This window comes from Lutra lutra, chromosome 5 (genome assembly GCF_902655055.1).
Source record: "Lutra lutra chromosome 5, mLutLut1.2, whole genome shotgun sequence".
In the NCBI taxonomy this organism is placed as follows: domain Eukaryota; kingdom Metazoa; phylum Chordata; class Mammalia; order Carnivora; family Mustelidae; genus Lutra; species Lutra lutra.
Genome location: NC_062282.1, coordinates 121,996,562 through 122,021,744, shown reverse-complemented (window position 1 = coordinate 122,021,744; position 25,183 = coordinate 121,996,562). Strand labels below are relative to the sequence as shown.

The following is a 25,183-nucleotide window of genomic DNA, read 5'->3' as shown; positions in this document are numbered from 1 at the left end:
TCTTGTGTTCTCATGTTCTACAGGAGGTATGACCACAGAAGGAAAACGGGACTCTATTTTTAAAAAGATAGAACTCATAACCTCAAATAACTGTTGTGTTCTTAAAAAATTAGTCACCTCAGGAAACTAGTAACATGCTCTGACAATGCTCAAGAATGCCATCTTTGGCAAAGACTTTCCAGCCATGAACTTGTCTTTGGAAATGATCCTCTGAATTCATTTGAGTAAAGGAAGAAGAAAGCAGTGTCTATTGTGGGCTGAAAACTCCTTCCCCTGAACCAACTAGTTTACTTTAGCATCTGGACTATTAGATCAAATACTTAGCATTTGCTCAATGAATATTTCTTGAGTAGAAAGGTATTATCAGTGTATTGGGGGTGTCTTCCTTACTCCTTGATGATGAGTTAGTTCATTGACCAGACCTGGCTTTGTTCTACTGGACCAATCAGGGCTCATTTGGTTGGAAGGTAGAACCCCAAATCAAACCTACTAGGCAAAGGGGGAATTTACTGGCTTGTGGCACAGGAGTTTTTGTTCCAGACACATCTGTATCTAGGAGCACAAACCAGGACCTGATCTCTCTCATGATATTGATGTGCACATATGTGCATACATGTGCATCATTGTTCACTTCTCAAATCAGCTTTCTTTTGTACTGACTCCATTTTTAGGCAGGCTGTCCCTGTGGAGCAGCAAGATGCTGACCTGAATTTTCATGCTCCCTCATAGCAGCAGAAGAAATTCTCTGCCACCAGTTCAAATCCAAATTCCAGAACTGGGTGCTCTACTGGTATCTACTGGATGAATCACTGTACCATTCCCAAGTCACACGCCTGTCCCCCCAGAACTAGTGGTCACTTTGTCCAATCTAAACAACGTAGATCTTGTGGAGAAGGAGGAGTCACCTGAGGTAGATATGGGTTCAGTTACCAAAGTGAGAAAATGTGGCCATTTCCCAAGATATTTTAAAATATTTGTCCTTGGGACGCCTGGGTGGCTCAGTTGGTTAAGCGGCTGCCTTCGGCTCAGGTCATGATCCCAGCGTCCTGGGATCGAGTCCCACATCGGGCTCCTTGCTCGGCAGGAAGCCTGCTTCTCCCTCTGCTCTGCCTACCACTCTGTCTACCTGTGCTTGCTTTCTTCCTCTCTCTCTCTCTGACAAAAAAAAAAAAAATTTGTCCTTTAGAGCCTTTTAGAGACAGAAGGAACAATAGAAGAAATGCAGTCTCTAACCATTAATTGGAGAAAGGATTCTGGGTAGACAAAAATAACAGATGTCCACTGTGAATACATTGTACCATTCCAAAAATCAAATCCAGCCTCAAAGACAAATTTTGTCACCATTAAGGATGTTCAAAAGAACACTCTCCCCTGAGGGGAAGTCTAAAAGTGTTTCCAGACCAATCACATCACTGGAATAAGCATGCAAGTTCTCTGAGGACTCGCCTGAAGGGGCCAGTGCTCATTTATATGTAAGAGTTCTGTCATGTGGAGAAGCCTAATAACTCACATTATCTTCAGTCACACTTCATACATCTTTTGTGCTGATGAATCATTGCTATGCAAGTGAGTCAGGAAATTTCCTCTGGTCTGTTTCTGGTGGGCCCTGGCTTTCATTATCAGTGGCTGCTAATACTGCTTAATAGAAAAAACAAAACAAAACAAAACAATTTACGCCACCAATTGAAAACAGTTGTGGCAAAACTGGACAGTTCATAGCCTGGGTACTTTATTTTCCTCTACTTAGGGCTGAGCACCTTACCACCTCAAGAATGGCTCCACTCTGACCCATAAGTTGTGACATAAAATGATTTTGGAAACAGTTGATTCTGAGGCAGTCCATGGTATTTCTTCCAGATAGTTCCATGTTTCCATGTAGCAATTTGTTATTTATGTCTGGAAATGAACAGGCTGTACATAGTGCAGGCAGGATTTTGTAGGGAAATCTTGAAAACACAGGTGACCCAGTGAAACGCCAGATCACCAAGAGAGTTAAAAAGTCAACCTGAAGACATAATGAACTAAAACTAAAAATGGAAGTGATTTTTTACCCTTCAGTTAATCTTCTCTCAAATGACCTGGTAATTTATTTATTTATTCACTTGTGGCTACTTTGATTTTTTAAAAATATTTTTTCACAAGGCCACCAAAGCAAATAAATCCAAAAATGGGGAGAGGATGGTTCAATTCTCCTGAAGGCTGAAATGGATTCTTTTATTTTAAATGATAAGTCACATCAATATGTTTGTTAAAGACTGGGTCACTAATGTCGTGACTTAGAGTGAGACAATCATACAGACTTTCCTCCAGAGCACTCTAACTGGGAATGTGTTCAGCGTCCTTTTTATTTTCTTCATGGAAATCCAAGGATAGCAGCTCCTTGTCCAGTTTACCAGTCGTCTGTGAAAGCCAAGGGGGCTCAGCTCTCACTCCGCTGAAAAGAGGTTTCAGTAGGCTATGTCTCGCCACAAGGGCAACTTCATCCCAGGCATTGCACGTGTCACAAACGTTGACAGTAGGATTGGCAGGGTCTAAAATGAATGGCCTAAAACAAAACAAACAAAACACAAAACTATCCATGTCTGACCTCAGTTTTGATTGTTGTATAGTGAGAAAAGGGGATGTCTGAGTTAAAGAAGGAACGTGGTTAAGAAAGGGCCCTTGGAAGGATGGAAGCAAGCCCATGGAGGGCTAATACCCATCAGGAAGCAGCATCTTGCCTTTTGCCTCTCACCACAACCCCCCAGCACAGACGCCTTCTCATTTTTCCTCCTCACTTCAGGAGGCATTTCCTCCCCGCTTTCCTGTCTTCAATTTCCTCCCCATTTGCCATGTGTATCCACATTGATTCATTCCACTCAAATTACTCGTAATTCACACTTGAGAATTAAAGTTCTGTGAGAAGTAATCAAAGGGAATTGACTCTGTGCTAATTAAGGACTTCTCAGTTACAGTGAATCACAATAAAGCTATCTTTGCTCCAGACTTTCTTTGTGGATGACAAATATGCTTCTTCCTTTCCTCAGGGCACAGAAATAGATAGTACCTTATGTGTTTCTGCTTCACCTTTACAAAAATGGGAAACTTGGGATGGTAGTGTCTGTGCCAAAACAACCTCGATTTCTGCGTATCGAACCAGAAGCTTGAGGACTGCCCTCATTCCCTGCACCAGGCTGAAGAGCAGCGGCTTTCCCGCCAGTTCCCAGATGTGAATGGTGAGGAGCTCCACGGTGTAAGAGGAGGGAAGTCTCCGGAACCTAGACACACAGATGGAAGGGTTGTCTACTTTCCCTGGGTTGTCTATTTCCCAGAAAATGAAGACAGATTTATTCAGTTATGAGAAAAATTTAAGCCCAACAGGCAATTTACAGAAGAAGAAATTCTATTTTCAATCTCACTGTTTATCAAACAATAATTTTCCACCCAATAGATTGACAAAATATAAAGAATGTGAAATATCCACATGGGTGAGTTTGTGAGAAAACAGACACACTCTATTGGTGAGAATGTAAATTAATACAGTCTTTTTTGTAAATTAATACAATCAACTCTATACAAATTTGACATATGCTTCCCTTTATCAGCATTTTCCACTCTATTCCTTCTGTAGAGAATGTGGCTCATCTGACTTGAACACACTCTGGATTTTGAAGACTTATATTTTTAAAAAAGGAAAATATTAATTAATAAGTTTTATATTGATTGCATGTTGAAATGGAACATTTTTTGATATAGTGGACTAATATATTATTAAAATTAATTTCATCTATTACTTTTTACCTTTCTATATATTGCTACCAGAATAGCTAATATTGCATATGTGGTTTGTATTTGAACCTTACATTCTATTGTCTTAGCAGTGATCTGTGCTGTGCACTCATTAAAAGAAGGTAGATCTCTAAGATCTCTAGGTACAGATATAAAAAGATATAATATAGATTAAATGAAAAACAATTTTTTAAGTGACACATAAACTGCAAAACCCATTTGTCCTTTGTTTCTAAAAACTAAGCATACATAAAAAACAAATTTGGCGAAATATGTCCTAAATATTCTTAGGGAGATGGGGAATTTGGGGTAAGAAGGAAATTTTTTTACATTAATCTTTTAAGTTGCAGTTTTATGTTACATCAGGGAAAAATGAAATAGAGATTAAAGCTGAGGATTAAGGGACGCCTGGGTGGCTCAGTTGGTTAAGCAGCTGCCTTTGGCTCAGGTCATGATCCCAGCGTCCTGGGATCGAGTCCCACATCGGGCTCCTTGCTTGGCGGGGAGCCTGCTTCTCCCTCTGCCTCTGCCTGCCATTCTGTCCGCCTGTGCTTGCTCTCTCTCCCTCTCTCTCTGACAAATAAATAAAAATCTTAAAAAAAAAAAAGAAAAAAAGCTGAGGGTTAAAAAACAAAATCATGAGGGGCGCCTGGTGGCTCAGTGGGTTAAGCCGCTGCCTTCGGCTCAGGTCATGGTCCCAGGTCCTGGGTTCGAGCCCCACATCGGGCTTTCTGCTCAGCAGGGAGCCTGCTTCCTCCTCTCTCTCTGCCTGCCTCTCTGCTTACTTGTGATTTCTCTCTGTCAAATAAATAAATAAAATCTTTAAAAAAAAATAAAAAATAAAATAAAAACAAATCATGGGAGAAAATAAAATAGGTGGTTTCAGGATTTTGTGTTGATTGATATCCAAATAGTATTTTTGTTGCCTTGGCATGCATTAGCCATAACAATCTCTTTTGAGGATATGTTGCAAAATCAAGCAGTTTTTTTCCCCAAGCAGAATGGAAATATTTTCCATGCTATCACTATCGGTTGTTTGTTTTTACTTCAGTAAAGGAAATAAGAAAAACCAGAAGTAAACAACATTTTTATCCTGGTCATGAAATAACAAACCAGATTTCAGCCGATCAATAATTTCAGTTCCTGCAGTACTCCCTTAGGGATGACAACAACAAACACCAGACTCCAAATCCATCTCCACTGGACCCAGCTAGTATTCCCATGCGCCGAAAGGAAACCATAGTTGAAAACCACTCAAGCAGGAGACGCTCTTCATATTCCATGAGAGTAAATGTAGGGGGGGAAGACATTTTACGGCATGTTCTCGTGGGTAGTTACATACCTCTAACACTTGTTCTGATTATCCTGTGTTCTATTTGGGCCATTTAACACTGTTTCATTTAACTCTTTCCAGTTGTGTGCAAGTTTATTTGTTCTTCAGGAGCATTTCTGTTGTTCCCAGCTTTCCCTAGCATGGGAAGCACAATTCTGAATATATTTATATGAATTCCTTTTTAAAATATGATTTATATTCCCCAAGGTTGGTTCCCTAGGTATTTCTAAACTCTTTTTGTTTAAGAGTACTAAAAATAAATTTAAACATTTATTTTTAGTACTCTTTTTTTTTATAACATATTTTTAATAAATGGCCTCAACCTTTTTTTTTGAAACCAAGTAATAAATAAACATTTTTTATGTTTTATTGTCTCTTTATATAAGAGAATTACCTTGAAAAATGGTTTGAGTATTTTAAAATCCTTAACACATAATAAATATTTAATACAACCTTACCAGATTACTTTCCCAAAATAGAAAACCAATTACCATATTATAACATATGTGGTCCAATTTCCCCACAATACCACCTTTTTTAAGTCTTAGAATTATTGTTCTGCTATAGCAATAGATAAGTTTAGTCTTCCAGACCTATAAATGCTCTTCATTAAAAAAAAGAAAGTGTTAGATTTCAAAACCAGTGCTTGTCATCTGACCAAGAATCTTACTTAGGCAAGAAGCTTTATTTCTTTGTTCTTCTGTCCCTTCTATCTTTAATAATAAATTTTTACCCAACCAAATGAGAAAAAACATATAGGATGTTTAAAGGACGTTTAGAAATAGGAGGAAATTATACAGAAGTAATACATGTTTTTGCAAAGTGACTAATATTTTCAATGGTAAACAGAAAAATACACAAGAGTAGAGTGAGTGATTAAGATGAACAAATCAAGATATTAACAACTTTATACAAAGACAAAGAAGACATAGTTCTTGTAGAAAGTACCATATATAAATATGTTATAGTAAATACCTTGTCTCTGCTATTTCTGCCGAATGGAGAATTCATTTCTACATCTTTATGAAAAGTTTATCTTAAAATACTCAGATGAGTCACTGACTCTCCCTCACATCCCTTCATCATAAGTTAGAGCACATTCCTACCAAAGGGCAAGGAAAGATAAACGAACACGCACATGTCAGCTTTTGAGGATCCCCTTCTCTGAAAGACAACTCTGCCCCTGATAAAACTGGCTATAGAGGAAGGAACAATTGAGGCTTCAAAGAGTAAACATCCCACTCACATTGTGCTAGTAGTTTCCCTTTTCTTTTTCCTCTGCCTTCCTTCTTTGCCCCAATCCACCTGGTTATGCCAGTGAATATTTTTGTTTCTGTTCCTTGGTTCCTACCAAACCATTATGTTGTTCTAGAATAATGTGATACAGATGTCCCATATCCTATACAGCCCTTTCTCCTTCTCTCTCACTCTTTCCATATATTCCCTCTCCTCTGCCTACCAAGGAAAGAGGCGGGGCCTGGAAGTGTGAAAGAAAGGGATATGAAAAGAGGAAGGCTCCCATGGTGTCCATGTGCTGGTACATACTTATTTTCCTCTGTGGAGTTGGCAAATGATGTCTTGAACCAATGTATCATTAAACGAGTGAGCTCCTTCACCCTTGCCACAGATGCCTTGACAAAATCCACTTGGTATGGCAAGAGGGCCAAGGCACACAGCTGCACCATGTCACTGTCGTCACAGAGGTACAGTCTGCGATAAAGGTGAAGTTTTAAATCTGTTGACAGCAAGGAACAAAGACCATTGTAAGTATGTGCTCCCTCCTCTCCTTTCTTGGTTTCCCCTGATACAATTTTACCCTGATTAATTAGACCTTGGTCATTTAAAACAAAACTTTCCTTTTTTCTTTTTAGGAAAGTTGTTCCAGTTTGCCAAGTCATTAAAGAGAAAACTTCAACATCATGATCCCGGAGCAGTTCAAATTGAGCAAACTCTGCTAGGAGCAACTCTGATGAGGCAGATTTTCTGTCTATTCTCAGAGGAAGTTTATTTCCAGAAGCAGATTTCATTACCTTACTTCAAATATCATCTACATATAAGCTAAATGTCATCAGGCTCTCTCAACAGCAACCTATATAAACCCCCTTGTTTCGTATCTAAATTGTTTCTGTTTGTACACATACTTGTGGAAGAGATTGTACCACCTGGACTCTTGAGGGAACTTATTCTATTTATAAGGTTAGAGAAGATTTAAAGATGTGTTAAGGTCAAATTTAAAACAAATAATCCACTTCAGTTAACTGTATAAAGAGGGAGGAAAACTAGATTAAATGGCAAGAATGATCAAATAATCATCTGTAGACTTACTACTACAATCTCATAAAACATCAACTCAGGTTGTGCTTACTCTACTTGTAGGAAATATAAATGTTTAGTATCTCTGATCATAATCTATTTAAATTTTCCCAATTCAACATAATTTTAATTTCTTTTTTTTAATTTTTTTTTATTTTTCAAGATTTTATTTATTTATTTGACAGAGAGAGAGAGAGAGAGCGCATGCACACATAAGCAGGGGGAGCAGCAGAGAGAAAGAGGGGGAAGCAGGCTCTGCGCTGAGCAGGGAGCCTGATGCGGGGCTCTATCCCAGGACCCCGGGATCATGACCTGAGCCGAAGGCAGATGCGTAACCGACAGAGCCACCCAGGCGCCCCCATAATTTGAATTTCTAATATGATTTTATTTTGGATAGCCCTTATACATACCTATCCTTCTGCCCAACTAAATTGTCCTTGTTAATTGTGGCAAATTTTGAATCTACAATAAATATTTTAAAGTTAACTGGCCAGGGACTTATTTAACTTATAAAATACATTTTACAAAAAATAACATATATGCCTTGATCTAGAGTCCTAATTTCAAGCATATCTATACAGCCTTTTCATACTGGTCCAGTTGTTCAGGGTCAAATCAGAGTTCTAAAGTAGGTTGATTATCAACAGATTAGAGAGTAAAATCAAATTCCTATGATAAACGTAAGCGAATAGAGTTACATATGGCAAATATTCTTACCAAGGCATATTATAACACACATATTTTAGCTCCAAACTTTCTAAGCCACAATCATTAGAACAACTTCCAAAAGACATTTCGGTTCTACCGGGAGGCTCTCTGCCTTTCTTAGCAATCAGACTGGGACAGAAACTCAAGATTTATGATGATAAAGTGAAAAGAAACAATAATTTGACTCAAATTTTGGTATTCAATAGGTATGTCAGGTATTTGATGACCTACTCTAGCTGATGAGATGTCCTGGCTGACCCAGGGATTATCTACTCAAAGCTACTACTGTATCAACATTTACTCTCCTTCAAAGTTCCTCAGGGCAGGAACCCAAGTCAGAGGTCTCTAACTTACTTTTGAGGCTTATGATTTTTTGTTTCTTCTCTGTGTGACTTAGGTGAGTTTATTAAGCCTTATTTTATCATCATCCTATCATAGCCACCACTTGTAAAGCAGGAATACTTGGCTCCCTTGCTTTGAATCAAATACTATTCTAAGTGCTTAATAATTATTAACACATTTACTCTTCGACATCCCAGAGATGCAGGAACTATGATTCTCGCCAGCATGTAAGTGAGGAAGTAGAGTCCGAGAGGTTAAGTAGGTTGCGCAAAGTCAGCATGGCTGGGAAGTTAAGCCATCTGTTGTCACCTTACTGCCCTCTATTGCATGTTGGATCTGAGCCCAAATGCTTCCTAACTGGTGGCTAATTCAGGTGTTCTCACACTTTAATGAGTACGGGAATCATGTGGGAATCTTTTGAAAGGCAGTTTCTCATTTAGAAGGTCTGGGATGGAGCCCAAGATTCTGTATTTCTGGCACATTCCCAAGGGACGCTGGTAGGGCTGGTCTGAGTATCCTATCTGGAGCAGAAATGTTATCAATCAGATCTCGTCAGATCTCCCGTCTCTGGGCTGCATTGTGGCACACGGGCCGTGCTATTAATTGTTCAGCGCGCATGTAAGATGTGCAGGGAATAACAACAAGATGCCTATGAAGATTTGAGGCGATCATCGGAGTCTTGTTCTGACAATTATTAGTAACATAGAGCTGCCCACTAAAATTCCTTGAAATCCTAGGACTTGCTGGAGTTGCTGGACTCTTGTTGTTCTATGAAACCCACTCCCCAACCTCAGTGGAGAGAAGCGGGGCTACATAATAATTTCAGGCTTTTTCAATTCATTTCACACAGCTGTGCTCAAGAACTTAGGGGACTTAGAAGCCAGTGTAAAAACATGCTTCTTGTCCTCTGGGGGACATTTTCACCTGAGAGCTACTGATATAGCCTCAAATCCTCAAGACAATTACCCAGGAGCTGCTGTTAGCTAACCACTGTGCTTTTGAAGTCTGCACCAAAGAGAAAGAAAGCAATTTGCACAAATATGAGAGCATGGTGAGCCTATGGTAAGACTTAAAGGGATAGAATTACTTTAAAAAAAAAAATTCATTGTACTAAGTATTTTGCTACATGATTTCAAATTAAATCTCATTATTATAATTCTTGCAACTATCTCTATTTTATAGATGAAAAAAAATGAGGCTTGAGAGTTTTATAGGACTTACCTAAGGTCTCATAGGTAATATGAAATAGATCTGGGATTTGGCCTCAAGCCCAGGGTGTTCTCTCCATTACAGAACTTGGAGGTTGTTATCAGTCTACATGGGTCCTAGACAGTCTGAAGGCCCTGGATTGACAACCCAGCCCCTTTATGTACTGATGACATAACTGTGGGGTAAGTTGCTTACATTTTCTAAGGCTCAATTTTTTAAAATATTGAAACTGGAGATAGTATCTTTCTTTTAGGTTTTTAGTGCAAGTCAAATGGGATCATTTATTCAGATTTTAACTTTAGCAAGGAGAATTATATATGGCATATAATGGGTGCTGGATACATCGCAGCATTTCAAAAAAATCTGACAGGATCAGCAAGATTATCAGAGCCAAGAGGACTTAATAAAACTGCAGGATAGCCTAAGAGTCCACACTCCCTTTCCCAGCACCCTGTCTTATTTCAGAGTTCCCCATACTTTTGTCTTATTATAGGTGATGTTATAGTAAAATAACCTATGTATGTATCTGTTTTCCCCTCCAGACTATAAACCTCATTGGGTCTTATTCATGTTTGCAACCCCAGTGCTAATAGCTTCTAGAAGGTGGCAAGCATGCAATATATGTAATTTTAACATGAGCAGCACACTGTCCAACAGTATTGATAAGTAAAAGAACTAGATCAAGAAAGTCAACATGTTCCTCTGGAGTGTGGCTGAGAGGGTAGGACCAATGTTATATGTATTCATTCCCTTTATTCCATAAGCAGTTATTGAATAAAACAGTGCCAGAGGGGCACCTGGGTGCAGTGGGTTAAGCCTCTGCCTTTGGCTCAGGTCATGGTCTCAGGGTCCTGGGATGGAGCCCTGCATCGGACTCTCTGCTCAGCAGGGAGTCTGCTTCCCTCTCTCTCTCTGCCTGCCTCTCTGCCTACTTGTGATCTCTGTCTGTCAAATAAATTAATTAAATCTAAAAAAAAAAAACAAAAAACAAAAACAGTGCCAGGCAAAAAGAAAAAGCTTTTGCTCACGGAGCTCAAAACACTGTAGGAAGCCAAACCCGTGCATAGTGCCAATACAGGAAGACCGCGCTGCGGCAGTGATACAAGGAGAAAGGAGAAAAGCACAAGAGGCAGGTCTAGGAAAGATTAGAGAAGGAAGTTGAGCTGACACTGTGCTGAGTCTTGAAAGGTAAGCAGAAACTACAAGGCAGAGTGTAGGATGGGACCAGTTTAGAAAAGTATACCATTAGGGGTGCCTGGCTGGCTCAGATAGGAGAGCTTATGTGTCTTGATCTCAGGGTCATGAGTTCAAGAACCCCACGTTGGGTAGAGCAATTATTTAAATAAACTTAAAAAAAAAAAAAAAGAAAAATGTATCAATGGAAACAGTGTGCGAAGACATAGAGATGGGAGAGAGCATGGAGCTTTAGGAAAAACAGATACTTCAGGGTTACTGGGCTCATGAATCTCTCGCCTACAAAATGTGCGCTCCAAAAGAACAAAAATCTTGATCTCCTATCTAATCCATTATAAGTATTTAAGAGCACAGGGTAGATATTCCACAAATAATAGTCCAAAGAGATAAATAACAATGAAAATGTTTAATATGTCCTGATAAACTGCAGAAGAATCACTGACCATGTATTGGCTCATGGCAATTTGGCAATTTGTTTCCACCTATTGCCTCAAAGAGAATACACACACACACACACACACACACATACTTATATATGTATATATATGTATACAAGAATATACATGTTCTTCACGCAGAAGCCTAGATTCAAGTCCCAAGTTCTCTGGAGAATATATTTACACCTATATAAATCACTTAGTCATCTGGGCTACTATAACAAAATACCACAGACCAGATGGCTTAAACAACAGAAATATATTTTTCCACGTTTCTGGAGGCTGAGAAGTGCTGAGAAGTGGTCAAGGTGCTGGTAGATTTGGTTCCTGGTGATAGACCTCCTCCTGATATGCAGTGGGCGGCCTTCTTGCTGTCACATGGCCCAGAGAGGAAGCTCGGAGATCTCCTTCTCTTCTTCTCAGGACGCTAATCCCATCAAGGAGTCCCTAATCCCATGACCTCATCTAAATCTGACTACCTCCTAAAGGCCTCTCATCACAATACCATCACACTGGGGTTAGGGCTTTAATAGGTGAATTCGGAGGGGCCCATGACAGGGCCTTCGTCTTCTTGCCTAATGGAGATACTTTATCCTCACTTTTTATACATCTGACTAAATTTTACATTTCATATCTCATTCCAGATACCACAACTTCTTAGGGATAAATGTAACATCACAATGGCCATAACAATGTCATTCTATGACTCTGTCCTTCTCATTTCCCATTTCCTAAAGGAGTTCCCTCAGATTCCTCCCCTATCTAAAATGCTCCCATCGACTAGTTCACACGTGTTTGTAGACTCTTCCTTTCCATACCACATGCTATTTGTCATTACCATCTTCTCTGGATCTTTTGCGTGGTCCAATGTCTTCTATGGCTGCTGTTACCAGAAGTATTGAGGGTCCTACCGAAAACAGTAATGCCATCAGGGTGGTCGTGCTTGCCAAAGGCACAACCATTTCTGCCAGTACCAGGAAAGTAAGAGCATCAAAGAGAGAGGGCTGTTCTTGCCTCTTCTCAAGGCAGAGTGAGGGTGCCTCTTGACTACTCAGTCCCTCTGGATGCCTTCCTCACACCACCATAGCCCCGGAGCTACACTCTATCACTCAGGCTGCAAAGCTGGGCTGACTTGAGCTCTGGCTACCATAGCAGATAGCCAGAAAACTGCTCTTCCAGTTTTCACTCAAAATTTTTTGAAATCTTCCTCCAAGAGACAGGGAGGGGCATGCATCCACTGGTGCTAAGTATTAAGCCACTCTCTCTTCAACATTGATCTGTTGAGTTTGGGCTAAAGTTGTATTTCTAACCCATCCCTCCCCCTGGAGGAGACTCATTCATCCTCCTGAGTTTCCCTGATGGTGAGTGAATCCTGGTGCAAATTCAACTTAGGCTCAAAAAGGGATTCTTGCGCTCTTTCTCTACTCCATTATACCAGACAAATAGTCAATCCTTGATCACACTTTTTAAATTAAAAACTGGTGGCATACAGATACATGGTGTTCACGTGCTATAGAAAAGTGCCTCCTAAAAACACTCCATGTTCCAGTTCTACTATAAGCAGTCTGGTTCCCTATGCCTCAATCAATATGATGTCCAGGGTGCTCAGCCCTCCTAAATACAACCTGAAAAGGCACCCATTTTAAGGCTTCCTGTGAAACAAAACAAATATATCTCACCTGTGGGAGGGGCAGGCCCCAGGATGTCACAGTAGGCCATGATCTCAAAGGAATGACTGTGAAGACCTTCCGTACATACAAAACTGAATCTTAAAGACAATGGTGCTCTCTTTCCCATTAGGATCCTTAAAAAAGGAATATGACATGGCATGAGAAAGAAGAGAAAGAATGAAACACAAGATGATTTTCAACCATCCTTCCCCTTACTCTACCCCTGCTACTCTCTTGACTATTTCTTGAACATTCCAGAAATGTTCCCTCCTCAGGGTCTTTGCAATTGTTGTTCCTATACCTATAATACACTCACTGAAGATGATCCACGTGGTTTAAGCACTGGCTTTATTCAGGTCTCTGCTGCACCAGTTGGCCTTTCCTGGCCACCCTTTAAAACAAGAGCTCCCTCCCTGTTTCCTGCCCCCTTTACTCTGCTTGATGATTCTTTACAACATTTAGTTACCACTTGGAATTATATTATTTGCTTATTTCTCTCACACTTGGGTATTAGTTGAACAAAGGCAGGAGCTGTATATATTTTCTTCACTCCCTTGTCCCTAGAAACTGACACATAATAGGTGATTAACAAGTAATTTAAATGAATTAGCATCTGAATATGGACTGGGGCACAAGATATAGCCAATCATGAACATGATGAAGTAAAATATTTTAAAGAAAGCTGGCTTCTACTTCTGGGTATAATGGAGTAGTTTATAAAAGACTGATGCTCAATAAGAACAACCAGAAAATCAGATTTTAAAAACCATGTGTATGGGGTGCCTGGGTGGCTCAGAGGGTTAAAGCCTCTGCTTTTGGCTCAGGTCCTGATCCCAGTATCCTGGGATCGAGCCCCACGTCAGGCTCTCTGCTCAGTGGGGAGCTTGTTTCCTCCTCTCTCTCTCCCTCTGCCTCTCTGCCTGCTTGTGATCTCTATCTGTCAAATAAATAAAATCTTTGAAAAAAATTAAAAATAAAAATAAATAAATAAATAACCATGTGTAGGTATATTTGAGAGGCACCAGGTAGTTGAAGCTAGAGAGGCTGAGGTCTGGTGAGGGTGGGGACAGCAGATCATGAACAGATGGGCATATACTCTGCTGCTTTCTTTCTGGGGACATACACTGATTTGGGGAATAGGTTAGAGGATGAAAACATGGATTTTGTTTGGTCAAAGAGAAGCTGCTGGGGTTAAAGAAACCAGCAGAACCCTGCCAAGCTCCTGGGGCTAACACAATGTGAAGAGACTTGGAGGCCACAATCCTGATTAAAGGGAACGGTGGAGAGTTGAACCTGAAATATGACCTTTTCTTCTCCCTCCAAATGTCTGCTGAATTCTAAAGATGCTTGAGACAGGTATGGTTAAAGAAACAAAGCAGGACGTCTTGAAGAGTTGAATGGGATTGTTGACAGTCTTACTGGGTTGAGACAACATGGATTAGGGTTCAGTCTCAAGGGCTGAGGTGACAAGGTCTAGTGGGGAGTTCCTGACAAACATACCAAGCTCTAACAGTGGTCCATTAACTTGGCCATATGGTAGAATCACCTGGGGATCCTTAAAATATACCAATGCTTTTGCCTCCACACATGTTTTTTTGTTTTTGTTTTTGTTTTTGTTTTTGTTTTTTGATGGGTATGAGGTGTGACATGGATAATCAACTCTTACTCTATCTATTTGGTGAAGAAAGAAACAGTAAACCCTCATTGGAAAAAGAACATACCCTGGTGCAACTAAGATTTTTTATGCACGGTGTCCTGGCTTTAATCTTTAAAAAATCACTAGAAATTCCAAGAGATAGGGCTATGGGAGACTTGGCCATAGGTGTGTGAAGCCTACTCTTGTGGATACCAGAGAGTTTGAATGAAGTGTTAGATCTACTGAGGAGTTCAGAGTTCTAGAATGGGTCAAGATTAAAGAGAATGCCAGTACTCTCTTATGCTACCCTGCATGAATCTTATTCTCCAATGAACATCCCAAAAGATTTTTGCTAATATTATTAGTAGAAATGAGGCATGAGTCATAGCAGGGCCTGCTCATAAATCCTCAGGTGATATTATTTCCCATTCTGTTCTTGTCAGCCCAGTCCCTGAACAGGTCTTGTCTTGTCCGTGTCTTATTAAGACAATGCCTGCGATGTCCTGCGATGTGGCTCTGAAAAACTATTTCTCGGAGAAAAGCCTTAAGATGCTCTGACTGGATAATATAATGAAACAGAGATTCCTATTTTCAAAACCTCTAAATCAAAGCCATAAGAGATAATGGGGAGAACTCCCCATTATAACCATAACCATTATAGGCATGACGCATATTTTATAGCTGTGTCTCCTTAAAAGCTGAGAGTATGTTTTCCCGTTGTGGTATTTTAATAATAAACACACTGACATGTAAAGAGAGGAGCACAGTTCCTCTGGCGTATAAATGATTTCCAGTACCTTGGGCTTAATGGGAAAGTCTCCTGAGATTTCATTCACAAGCAGGGCCCAGCAAATGACTGACACAGAACAGTTGCTGTTACTGGTAGGTTAAGACATAGAACAGTTTCAAAGGAAAAGAAAGAGGTTGTTTTTTGTTTTGTTTTGTTTTTTTTCTCTCACACCCATCTCTCAAAATAAAGTAACTGAATAGCTTTAAAAATAATAGCAACAAACAATATATCACCAAAAACCAGGCATCAACTGAAACAATAAACTCTATACTCTCAGTGGGTGGGAGTCTAAACCAACTGTCAGACCCACATATCTGCTTCTTTTCCATGTTTAATTCAATTTTCCCTTCAAATGAATTGCGATATGGTCTCAGTTGCTCTGAGTAGTGGAGAAGAAAGCCCCAAAAAACACCTGTTGCGCACAGATCTCGGCATAGGCCAACACCTTTGGCAACCTGCTTCCTTCCCTGCCTCCGGGGTCCTTCCTCAGTTTCCCTTGAAGCCTCAGTCCTCAGCAAATACGCTCCTATTCAGCCACGGGAACCATTCAGCAAAATAAAACATGGGCTAAAACGGATCCTGGGCTGAATTAAAACAATTCAGTCCCTAGAAAAGTCACTTGGGGGAAAAGAAAATGAACAGGCACTTAACAGGTGCAAAGGAAAGACAGTGGTTACCTGGGAATTCGGTTCAACCTTAAAGGGTTTCAATTAAATTATTTAATGAGTTGAAAGAATAGAAGGAACACAGATGAGAAAATGAGTTTGCTTGTTCTTAGTCAGGAACAATTAGAGGAGATGAACCAAGGTTTTCAGGGCTGTTATTTTTCATGGGTTTTACTTCAAAACTCATTCTGGAAATCTAAAAAGTAAAGACCTTCAAGGACTGGTTTTGGGGGTTTTGTTTGTTTGTTTTACTTTGTTTTGTTTTGTTTTTCCAGGAAAAGGGTACCTGAGTTGTGGAGGAGGGGAAAAAGGTTTAGGGAGAGTGTGTCCATAAGGTTCTTTGAAGTTGGGTGGGCGAGGAGTATAGAAAAAGGACCTAACAATGAAAAACAAATATTTTGATTCCAAATAAGGTCACCATGGAAAGCATATAGCCTAACTCTTATTTTTAATGTGCCTTTAGAGTACATTAACATTCTGTTTTGATAAATAATAATAACAATGGTATAATGTGCCATATAGTTTACAAATTTAATGGGGAAAACTTGGAAGAAGCAATGGGTAAAATGAAAAACACATTCTCCCATTTCTCCTTTTTGTTTTCCTTTGTCTTAAAGGTGGTCTTTCTCCATTCAAAGTGTAATCATATGTGAAACTCCATCATTTCCCTTTCTGCCTTTCCAACCCAATGGACTTCATTACAGTTACCATCATGCCATTCATCTGACGTCTTTTGCTAACTGCCACAATTTAGTAGGTGTTTGGTATTCCTGAAGGTAGTGTTTTTCAATAAAAGGCACATTCAAGCTACTTCTCTATACTCAGTTGAAGCAAGGACTTGGTAATGAATCTATTATTTAAATTAAGAAACAGTTCTGACACACTGTTTTAAAACACTGATCTTATTTTCACATCCAAGTGGCACCTAGCTTGGTCTGTTTTACGCAGAACTGTTTTCTTCATTTTATAACACAGATATTTGCATTTTTCTTCAACCACAATTCACTAGACTGGAAAAAGTAACAGGTGATATAAAAATAAAATAGAAAAATAAATAACAAGTCAAGCCTTTTTCATTTCTTTCTTTTTCTCTTTTTGGAACTTACCAAAACACACACACACACACACACACACACACACACACACACACAATCCAGGCCTGATTAGTTCAACATTTGGAGCAAAGAGGAGACATTGTGCATAATGTCAGCAAAGCCACATCAGCGAGAGACCCCAGGATACCACTGAAGGGAATGTTTATCAGACAAATGTGTCTCAAAGATTCTTGGTACTTGGAGGCACCTTTCCCACCCCTTCCTGTTTGCATTCCTCAGAGTCAGATTTCAGCTAAGGGGATGGAAATTAAATAAAGGTGCGTTGGAGAAGACATAATTAGTCCTTAAATCATAAGATCTCAAATTCATGAACTTTCATTGGAAGTTTATCTAGAAGTCTTTAAAAAAAAATGCCTCCGAGGCAATTTCTCCAAATTTCTTCCTAGGAATTTAATGTTAGCATACACAAGTAATTATTATTTAATAATGCCCTTTTGTGTCAAGCTAAGAGTTTTCCTTAGCTGACTTTTCCACCTATGGAACAAGAGAATTCACAGTAACACCTTCACCCAGACCTGTTTCCATGTGAAGTTTGCTTCAAGTTTTCCCTCAGAGCATCCAACGCTTCTGTCAGTTGTTTCTTGCAATGGTTCACATCGGCAAACACATCACTGAACAACACGATGTCAATCTCAGAGCATCCTTGAGTATCAGTCCCTTTTATGTAAGAACCACCCTGTGAAGACAAACGATACAATGTAGGTAAAACCAAACTAACCCTGAGAGAAGCACAGATTTCAAGTTGTAGTATTTTAGGGTCAATTAACATTGTGGAATAGCTCAAATATGTGCAGTTGAGCCCCACTCACCCTGAAAGAAGAAAAAGAAAAGGAGGAAGGAATCTATCATGGTCTACTGAGAACTGAGCCTCGCTTATGAAAAAGGAAGTATTCTTTGCAGAAAAAAGCCTGAAAATCCATGGGAAGACTTAGCACCACAAGTCCTTAGACTCTTTCTGCTTGGGAGCCACTGGCCTGGGGCAGAAATCAAATTTGCCACTGTACAGTCCAAAGCTCACAATGGCAGCCCTCAGTGAACACCCAGACAGGCAGCCCCAGCCCTAAGTGTCCCAACAAACCTGACCCGTGAGAGTTGTAACCAGAAGTGACTACCATTCCTGGTAGATGTTCATTTGCTCTGCTTCTAAATAGATCTCGAATGATTTTTAATAAAATGTTCTGTAATAATAATACATTATATGTTAATAAAAATTTTAAAGATGTCCTGTAATTAATGAGATTTTACTTCGGATCTCTTGCTAAATGTAATTTTATAAAAGTTAAAATGTTAAGTAATTAACAGTACATTGTTGCCTTCTTTAGCACTCAAGGAAAATGTAGGTTGCCAGTTCCCAAAGGAATCTCTCTGTCAGTAAAAGAAGGCTGTTACCTATGATTTGGGAACCATAATGTCCCAAATGAGGCAAAAGCAGTCTGTCAAAGGAGGACCGTGACACACAAAGGGACAGCGCACTTTCACGTGACATTGGAAAGCATTCCAGGGTTTGACTCCAGCATCGTTCTCTATCTGCTAGTCATGAGGACTAACTCTAGTGGGTGCCTTGTGTCCCCCTGTCTCTCCCATCCTGTCTGTTCTTAACACAGTTCTCACTAGTGCAATTAATTTATGAAACCTATTTCCCATTAGAAATTATAGTGACAAAGGAATACGAGAAATGGCGTTTTGAGCAGTCTTAACCCAAGAGTTCTCAACATAGTAATGTGTACAGTCAGTCTCCAAGAATGGGATAAAGGGCACAACAATTCTGCAGCTTAATCAAACAGTGGCCCTTGTTTTGAGCGAGTGTCGTACAGGACCAGAATTGAACACTGGCTCCCAATATCCAGCTCTGTGTCCACACCTCATCTCTGTAGAAGAAAATAAAACATTCATATGCAGGCTTTTGTCATAACTATCTTCAGGAAGAATTGAATCATACTCAAGTCATATTTGCTATTGAGTTACATTAAAAAATCACTTATTATTTCAAATGAATGCATGGCTTAAGGATGATTTTATAACAATTACATGTGCACTCGGGGGCACCTTTTAAAATTCTTTTTTATTTATTTTTTAAGTAATGTCTACACTCTTCCGCAGGCTCAAACTCATGACCCCAAGATTAAGAGTCTCCTATTCTACCTACTGAGCCAGGCAGGAACCCCTATCTGTGCATTTTTAAATGAAGGAGCAGAAAAATTATTGGAATGAAAGGCCCTCAGGACTGCCCTACATTGTTTCTCTAAAAACTGATTCAAAAGTATGCACCGATGGTATTAATGTTAACAATAATAATAACAATAGGGAGAAAACCATATCATCCTTGTCATTGGGATCCCTTTTTTGTCCAGGAAATTTTCTGTGCTCTGCGGACAGCCATTCCTGGACACACAGAGCTGTCTTTAGGTTGACAGGGAGCCCATCAGTGCAGCACCTAATTACTTCCACAGGCAGACTGCTCAGCCATGAAACGGGGCCCTGGGGGACAGGCTCACCTCCTTTGCCTGAAAGTCCCTTAAGCATTTACAAACATCGGTCAAGTGTGAGCCAGTTCCCTGGTCCTGCCAATGTAAAGGCACTTTCATCCCTTGGGCAAAAATTGCCAACCCTAATGGGCTCCAGATGTCGCATGGTTGCGTGCCTGCTCCAGTAGCCTGAAGCCTTCCCTGGCATTTCAAAGGGCTCCTTGCAGGCCGTGTCACCCCACGCAGGAGGCAACACTGGCCTTTGAACACGTGACATTGCCCGGTTGATGTGCGTTACCTCCATGAGAGAAAAATGGCTTCCGTAGGGCTGTGTGGCCTGGCCAGAGGGCTGGGGGCTCAGATTACCTGGATGACTCGGGAGGTGGGCACTGGAAAGCAAGCCTGGATCCGCGTGAGCAGGGCCCCGATCTCAGCCACACAGGCAGCGTTCTGAGGACCTGAGGCTGGGCGGATATTTTCATCTGCAAATCTCTGTAGCTCTTGGGGACTCTTACACTCCAACATATGATGAGGTGAAAATCCTATAGACATTTGCGCTGTACAGAGAAATAACTAGGATTTCATATTGGCTGCACAGAAATAGATGTGTGTCAAAGGCAAGAATCTAATTTTACATGCAAATTCTGTCTAGTTAATCCCCAGGACTACCTAGCTGTGATAATGGGGAGACTGACTCTGCTTGCTAGTAAAGTATCAGGTGAACACCAAACGTCACCCCCTCTAGACTTAGCTGACATTTAACCCTTTATATTATGTATATATATATATATATAACCCTAAATATATATATTTATATATATATAGGTCTTTATAGAAGAATGGCTGAATTTCTTAGAAAACAGATATTCCAACCATTCTATGTGAGAGAAAAAAAAAATCTTTTGTTCCAGTCGATGAAATCATTTAAAGTTTCTAAATGAAAAACATGTATGTTAACAAGTTTCAACAAAATGATCCCAGGGTACAGAATTCCAAGTTCCATCTATTAAAAGTCTGAAACTAGCAGCCCACAGGCCATATTCTGCCTCCAGAATGTTTGGTTTGGCCTGCACGGTGCTTTCAAAAAGAAAAAACTAAGCCAACATGTAGAAATGTGGAGATAGTGCATTATTTTTAAAGGGGGACATCGTAGGTGTGTGGGGTTTTTGTTTGTTTTGAGCCAGAAATGCTGACAAGACTGACCCCACCTTCAGAAGAAGGAAGTGAACACTGAATTGCTAGGTTCAGTGAAAGGGACATGTGAACTAAACTGACAACAGACAGAGTCACAGGAGAAGAGGCATACACATTTTATCACTGTTAACATTTTTTTTTAAATATGCACAGAATGCTCTACAGAAAAGAACTCAAAGTAGCTATGAGACCTGGGGGCTCGTACACCACTTATACAAAGTATAATAAATTGGAGACAAGTGACTAGACAAAGGGAAGAGGGTTTGGGGCTTCTAAGGCCAATAAATTGTGGGAAAGTGACTAGGAAATATAAAAGGGGAACTAATGGCAGATGAAGGTTATAAAGGTTTGCTTGTTTATGAAGACTCATATGCTATCTGTCTCTAGGTCTCCAGTGATAAAGGCTACTCTTCTGGTCCTGGTCCAGGGGAGGGGGTGATCACTGGCTTGTTTTTAGGTAGGGAAAGCAGAGAGTTCTTGTTTTTCCTGTTTACCAACTGCCTCACCTCCAAATAATCAATACACCAAATTGGCATAATTTGGGGTGGCATATCCTGAGCCCCTTCAACAGCAAAGAAACTTTCATAATTTCTGCATTAGATGGACCAGGAAAAAAAAAAATCCCTGAGTATCTGCAATCACAAAGTGTCCCTCAATCAGGTTCATACAACCAATTCATATTAGCCCTGAGAATTCATTTTAGATTGGCCGCTGGCTAGAAGAGAGCTCAAGTGCCTTAAAGCATTCACTAATGCTCTCTGGGAATGAACTTCCTCCTCAAGCATGCATAGAACATTCACAAGAATTGAATATATACTCAGCTACCAATAAAACCCAGCACGTGCCAGAGAACTAATGTCCCACAGATTACATTCTCGGGCCACTATGCAATTAAATGAGAAGCCAGTAATAAAATAACAAAAAATACTTCAAGCTTTAAGGAATTTTAAGAACCACAGACTTTAAATAAATCATGGATCTCAGAAAAAATCATAATGGAAATCAGAACATACTCAGAACTAATCAGTAACAAGAAACTTGTATCAGCACTCAAGGGATACAGAGCCCCTTGGTTAAGCTTTGTCAATTAAGCCAAGTTAACAGATTGTTGGTTTTGTTGTTGTTGTTGTTTTGACACTTTGATTCTTCAGCTTGAAACATAATATCCAATTTATATACTACTCTCTTTAGGGAAAGTTCATCAAAAAATGATTACTTTTCAGTGACACCTGTGTATCCAGAATCAATTACTACTTCCTGGAAGAAGTTCTATTTATTAAGAGCCTTTCAGAGAGCAGCTGTCACCAGTTAGTTTAGAGGACAGACTGCACATATGAGAGCAAAATGTGTTAAGATCTTAGTTCTGTGGTTTCTCTTGTTTTTGACATGGATAAACCATAACTTGACTCCCACCTGAATTCCTGACATGGTTCCACTTTTGACTGCAAGCCCACAGAATTGTGCTGTATTGTCTCTCTGAATGATACCTTGGCTTTCCAGCTTCTTCTTCAAATTTGGCTTGGCAAAATTATTCTTCATCCCTGCCACCCCAAAAGTGTATAGTTCTAAGCCACACCCTGATTCCATCCTCCGTTCTCTATTTCCTGTTCCTGGAAGCAACCCTAAAGCCTTGCTCTGAGGGAAAACCAAAATATGGTTTCTACGTTGCATAAATATACACAAAGGGAAAGAGCGAGGCAACTTTTTTACCTCTTTTACTGGCTGTGAATCGATGCTCTTGTAGTTCATGGTTCTCCCGACTAAGGATTGTTCCAAAGCGCCTCGAACACATCCTACAGGTTTTTGATATTTCTGTAGCCATATGCTTTATATTCCTTTCTTCTAGATTTTCCCAGCCGAGCTTGTGTGTCTGCATGGTTGACCTCTCAGACTCAGACTGAGAAAAAGTAAACACATAACATAGGAATTACAAGAGCTGTTTGAAAGGTCTCCTCGTCTTCATTTGGCTTCTGACTAAATGCTCTCAATCATGAGCAGAGAGATTCTCATTCTGTTTCCTAAACACAGCAAAGCCCATTCGTTCTTTAGATATAGATGGAACACTGCTGTAGTTTTTTTTTTTTTTTTAAGATTTTATTTATTTATTTGACAGAGAAAGCACAAACAGGCAGAGAAGGCAGAGGGAGAAAGAGCAGAAAGCCCAACATGGTGCTTGATCCCAGGAACCTGGGACCATGACCGGAGTGGAAGGCAGACACTTAACCGACTGAGCCACCCAGGCACCCCTGAGTACTGCTATAGATTAATAAATGAACCATGAAAACCACAGTGCTGAAAAAAGGATACTTTTTTTTTTTTAAGCACTAGGTTTTGTTTTATAAAATCAGAAGAATGACATACTGGCTCTTTTTCTGACATTTACTATTTGGAGACTTTGGGCAAATCATTTTCCCTAATTGGGTCTCTGCTCCCTTATTTGTGAAAGGGAGAGGAGGAAAGTGAGAAGTATATACATGTACCTCTAAGGTTACACTGAAAGTAAAAATTCTAGAACTGTGAGAATCCCGACATGTCACAAGCATTTTGGAATAATAATTACAACCACAGCAGCTGCTCTGAATACAACACTTGTGTCCAGTGAATTCTGCTGAGCAACCTTAACAAAGGGAAGCCCAAGGAGGTGGATATTTCCTAGCGGACACTGAAAAGTGTGCCTTCCTGCTGCATCCCACCACCTGGCCTATGGCCACAAGCTCTGTTCTAATTTTTAGTCTCCTGTCAACAAATCTCCATGAAGAGAATTAAAAACCAAATAAAAAGCAGAGGTGCTTTCCCCACTTGTACCTCACTGTGATGATGCAGTCTTTCCCTTGGGACTTCGCGGCCACATTCTTCGCAGTGAACTTTTCCAAAATGTTTCTGTCGAAAGTGATACTTCAGAGCCTTGCAGCTGACAAAATCACTCCCACAGCACTCACACTTATAGCATTTAAGAGCCCACATCCTCTCCCAGTGAAGTAGTAGATGTGGATCCTGCTGATGACAAAAACAAAAAGCATAAGCCCTTTGAAGAAAATCTAGCCCCTCACAGTTAACTAGAACACAGATGTTACTTCTAGTGCACTAATTTGTGCTCAGTCCCAGGAGTGTCTTCTAAGAAGTTTCTCCCTCACTAAAATCAAACACAATACTTATTTAGATGAGCTGTTTGTAAACTTGGGCATGTAAACAGGAAGGAAGCTGTAACATCAGTAAAACCAAATGCAAAATCATGTCTAGGTATATATGCACAGTCTTCTAAAAAGGATCTCAAGTGAGTCTGTGACCCAAAAGACATTAGCATCTGCTCCTTTAGACGTGCTCTTTACTCAAGGATTCTCCAAGAGCCATCGTCTCTTCAATTTTTACCACCCCTGAATCCCATATTTGAGAAAATTATCATGCGTAATGATTTACACATGTCTTTTGAATCGCTCCCTGGACTTTTAAAAGTAGTTGGAAACAGACAAAGAATAGAAGTTTGTACCAAGAGACACAGTAAGGTAGATGTCCGGGATTCCGGTCTCCAGCAGGCTGTTCCTGAAACGGTTTGTTTTTCTGGTTGCCAAGTAACTCTGCTTGCATTGGTAAAGCTGGTCCTGAAGCTTAGACTTCCTTTCTCAGAGGTTAGAAGTCCGCAATTTATAGTTATCAGTGTCTTGACAATTGATTAGATCCAAACTTCTATTTTGATTTTTTTAAGATGTATTTATTTATTTTATTATTTTTTAAAAAGATTTTATTTATTTATTTGACAGAGATCACCAGCACGCAGAGGCAGGCAGAGAGAAAAGGGGAAGCAGGCTCCCTGCTGAGCAGAGAGCCCAATGCGGAGCTCGATCCTAGGACCCTGAGATCATGACCTGAGCGGAAGGTAGAGGCTTTAACCCACTGAGCCACCCAGGCACCCCATGATTTATTTATTTATTTTAAAGAGGCGGAGAAAGGGAGAGAGAAAGAAAGAGTGTTAAGCAGACTTCCTTCTGAGCGTGGAGCCTAACACAGGGCTCGATCCTGGGACCCTGAGATTAGAACCTGAGCCAAAATCCAAGGTGGGCTGCTCAACTGAGTGAGACACCCTGGCACCCCAAGGTGCAACTTTTCTAACTGCATGCATAAATTATTTTGCATCTGCTGCTGTAACAAATTATTACAAACTTCAGTGGCTTAAACACAAAAAATTATTACCTGACAGTTCTGGAGAGCAGGAGTTTAATAGGGGTCTCACAGGCTAAAATGTAAGCATTGGCAAGGCTGAGTTCCTCTCTGTAGGCTCTGCGTAAGATCCACTCCCTTGCCTTTTTTTAGCTTCTAGAGTCAACCCATATTCCTAGGCTGGTAGTT

The 25,183-nt window shown here is 40.1% G+C and overlaps 1 protein-coding gene across 1 annotated transcript; it reads right to left on the bottom strand.

Moving 5' to 3' along the window:
* Positions 1-1,956: 1,956 nt before the first annotated feature.
* LOC125100335 (2'-5'-oligoadenylate synthase 3-like) lies at positions 1,957-24,377 on the bottom strand. Its single transcript, XM_047730480.1, is given in 11 exon segments — positions 1,957-2,409; positions 2,412-2,545; positions 3,047-3,108; positions 3,110-3,257; positions 6,647-6,836; positions 12,984-13,108; positions 17,696-17,856; positions 20,012-20,202; positions 22,550-22,736; positions 23,645-23,836; positions 24,327-24,377. Coding segments are annotated over 10 exon segments (1,377 nt in total). The 5' UTR covers positions 23,804-23,836; positions 24,327-24,377; the 3' UTR covers positions 1,957-2,389.
* Between the last annotated feature and the right edge of the window lie 806 nt (positions 24,378-25,183).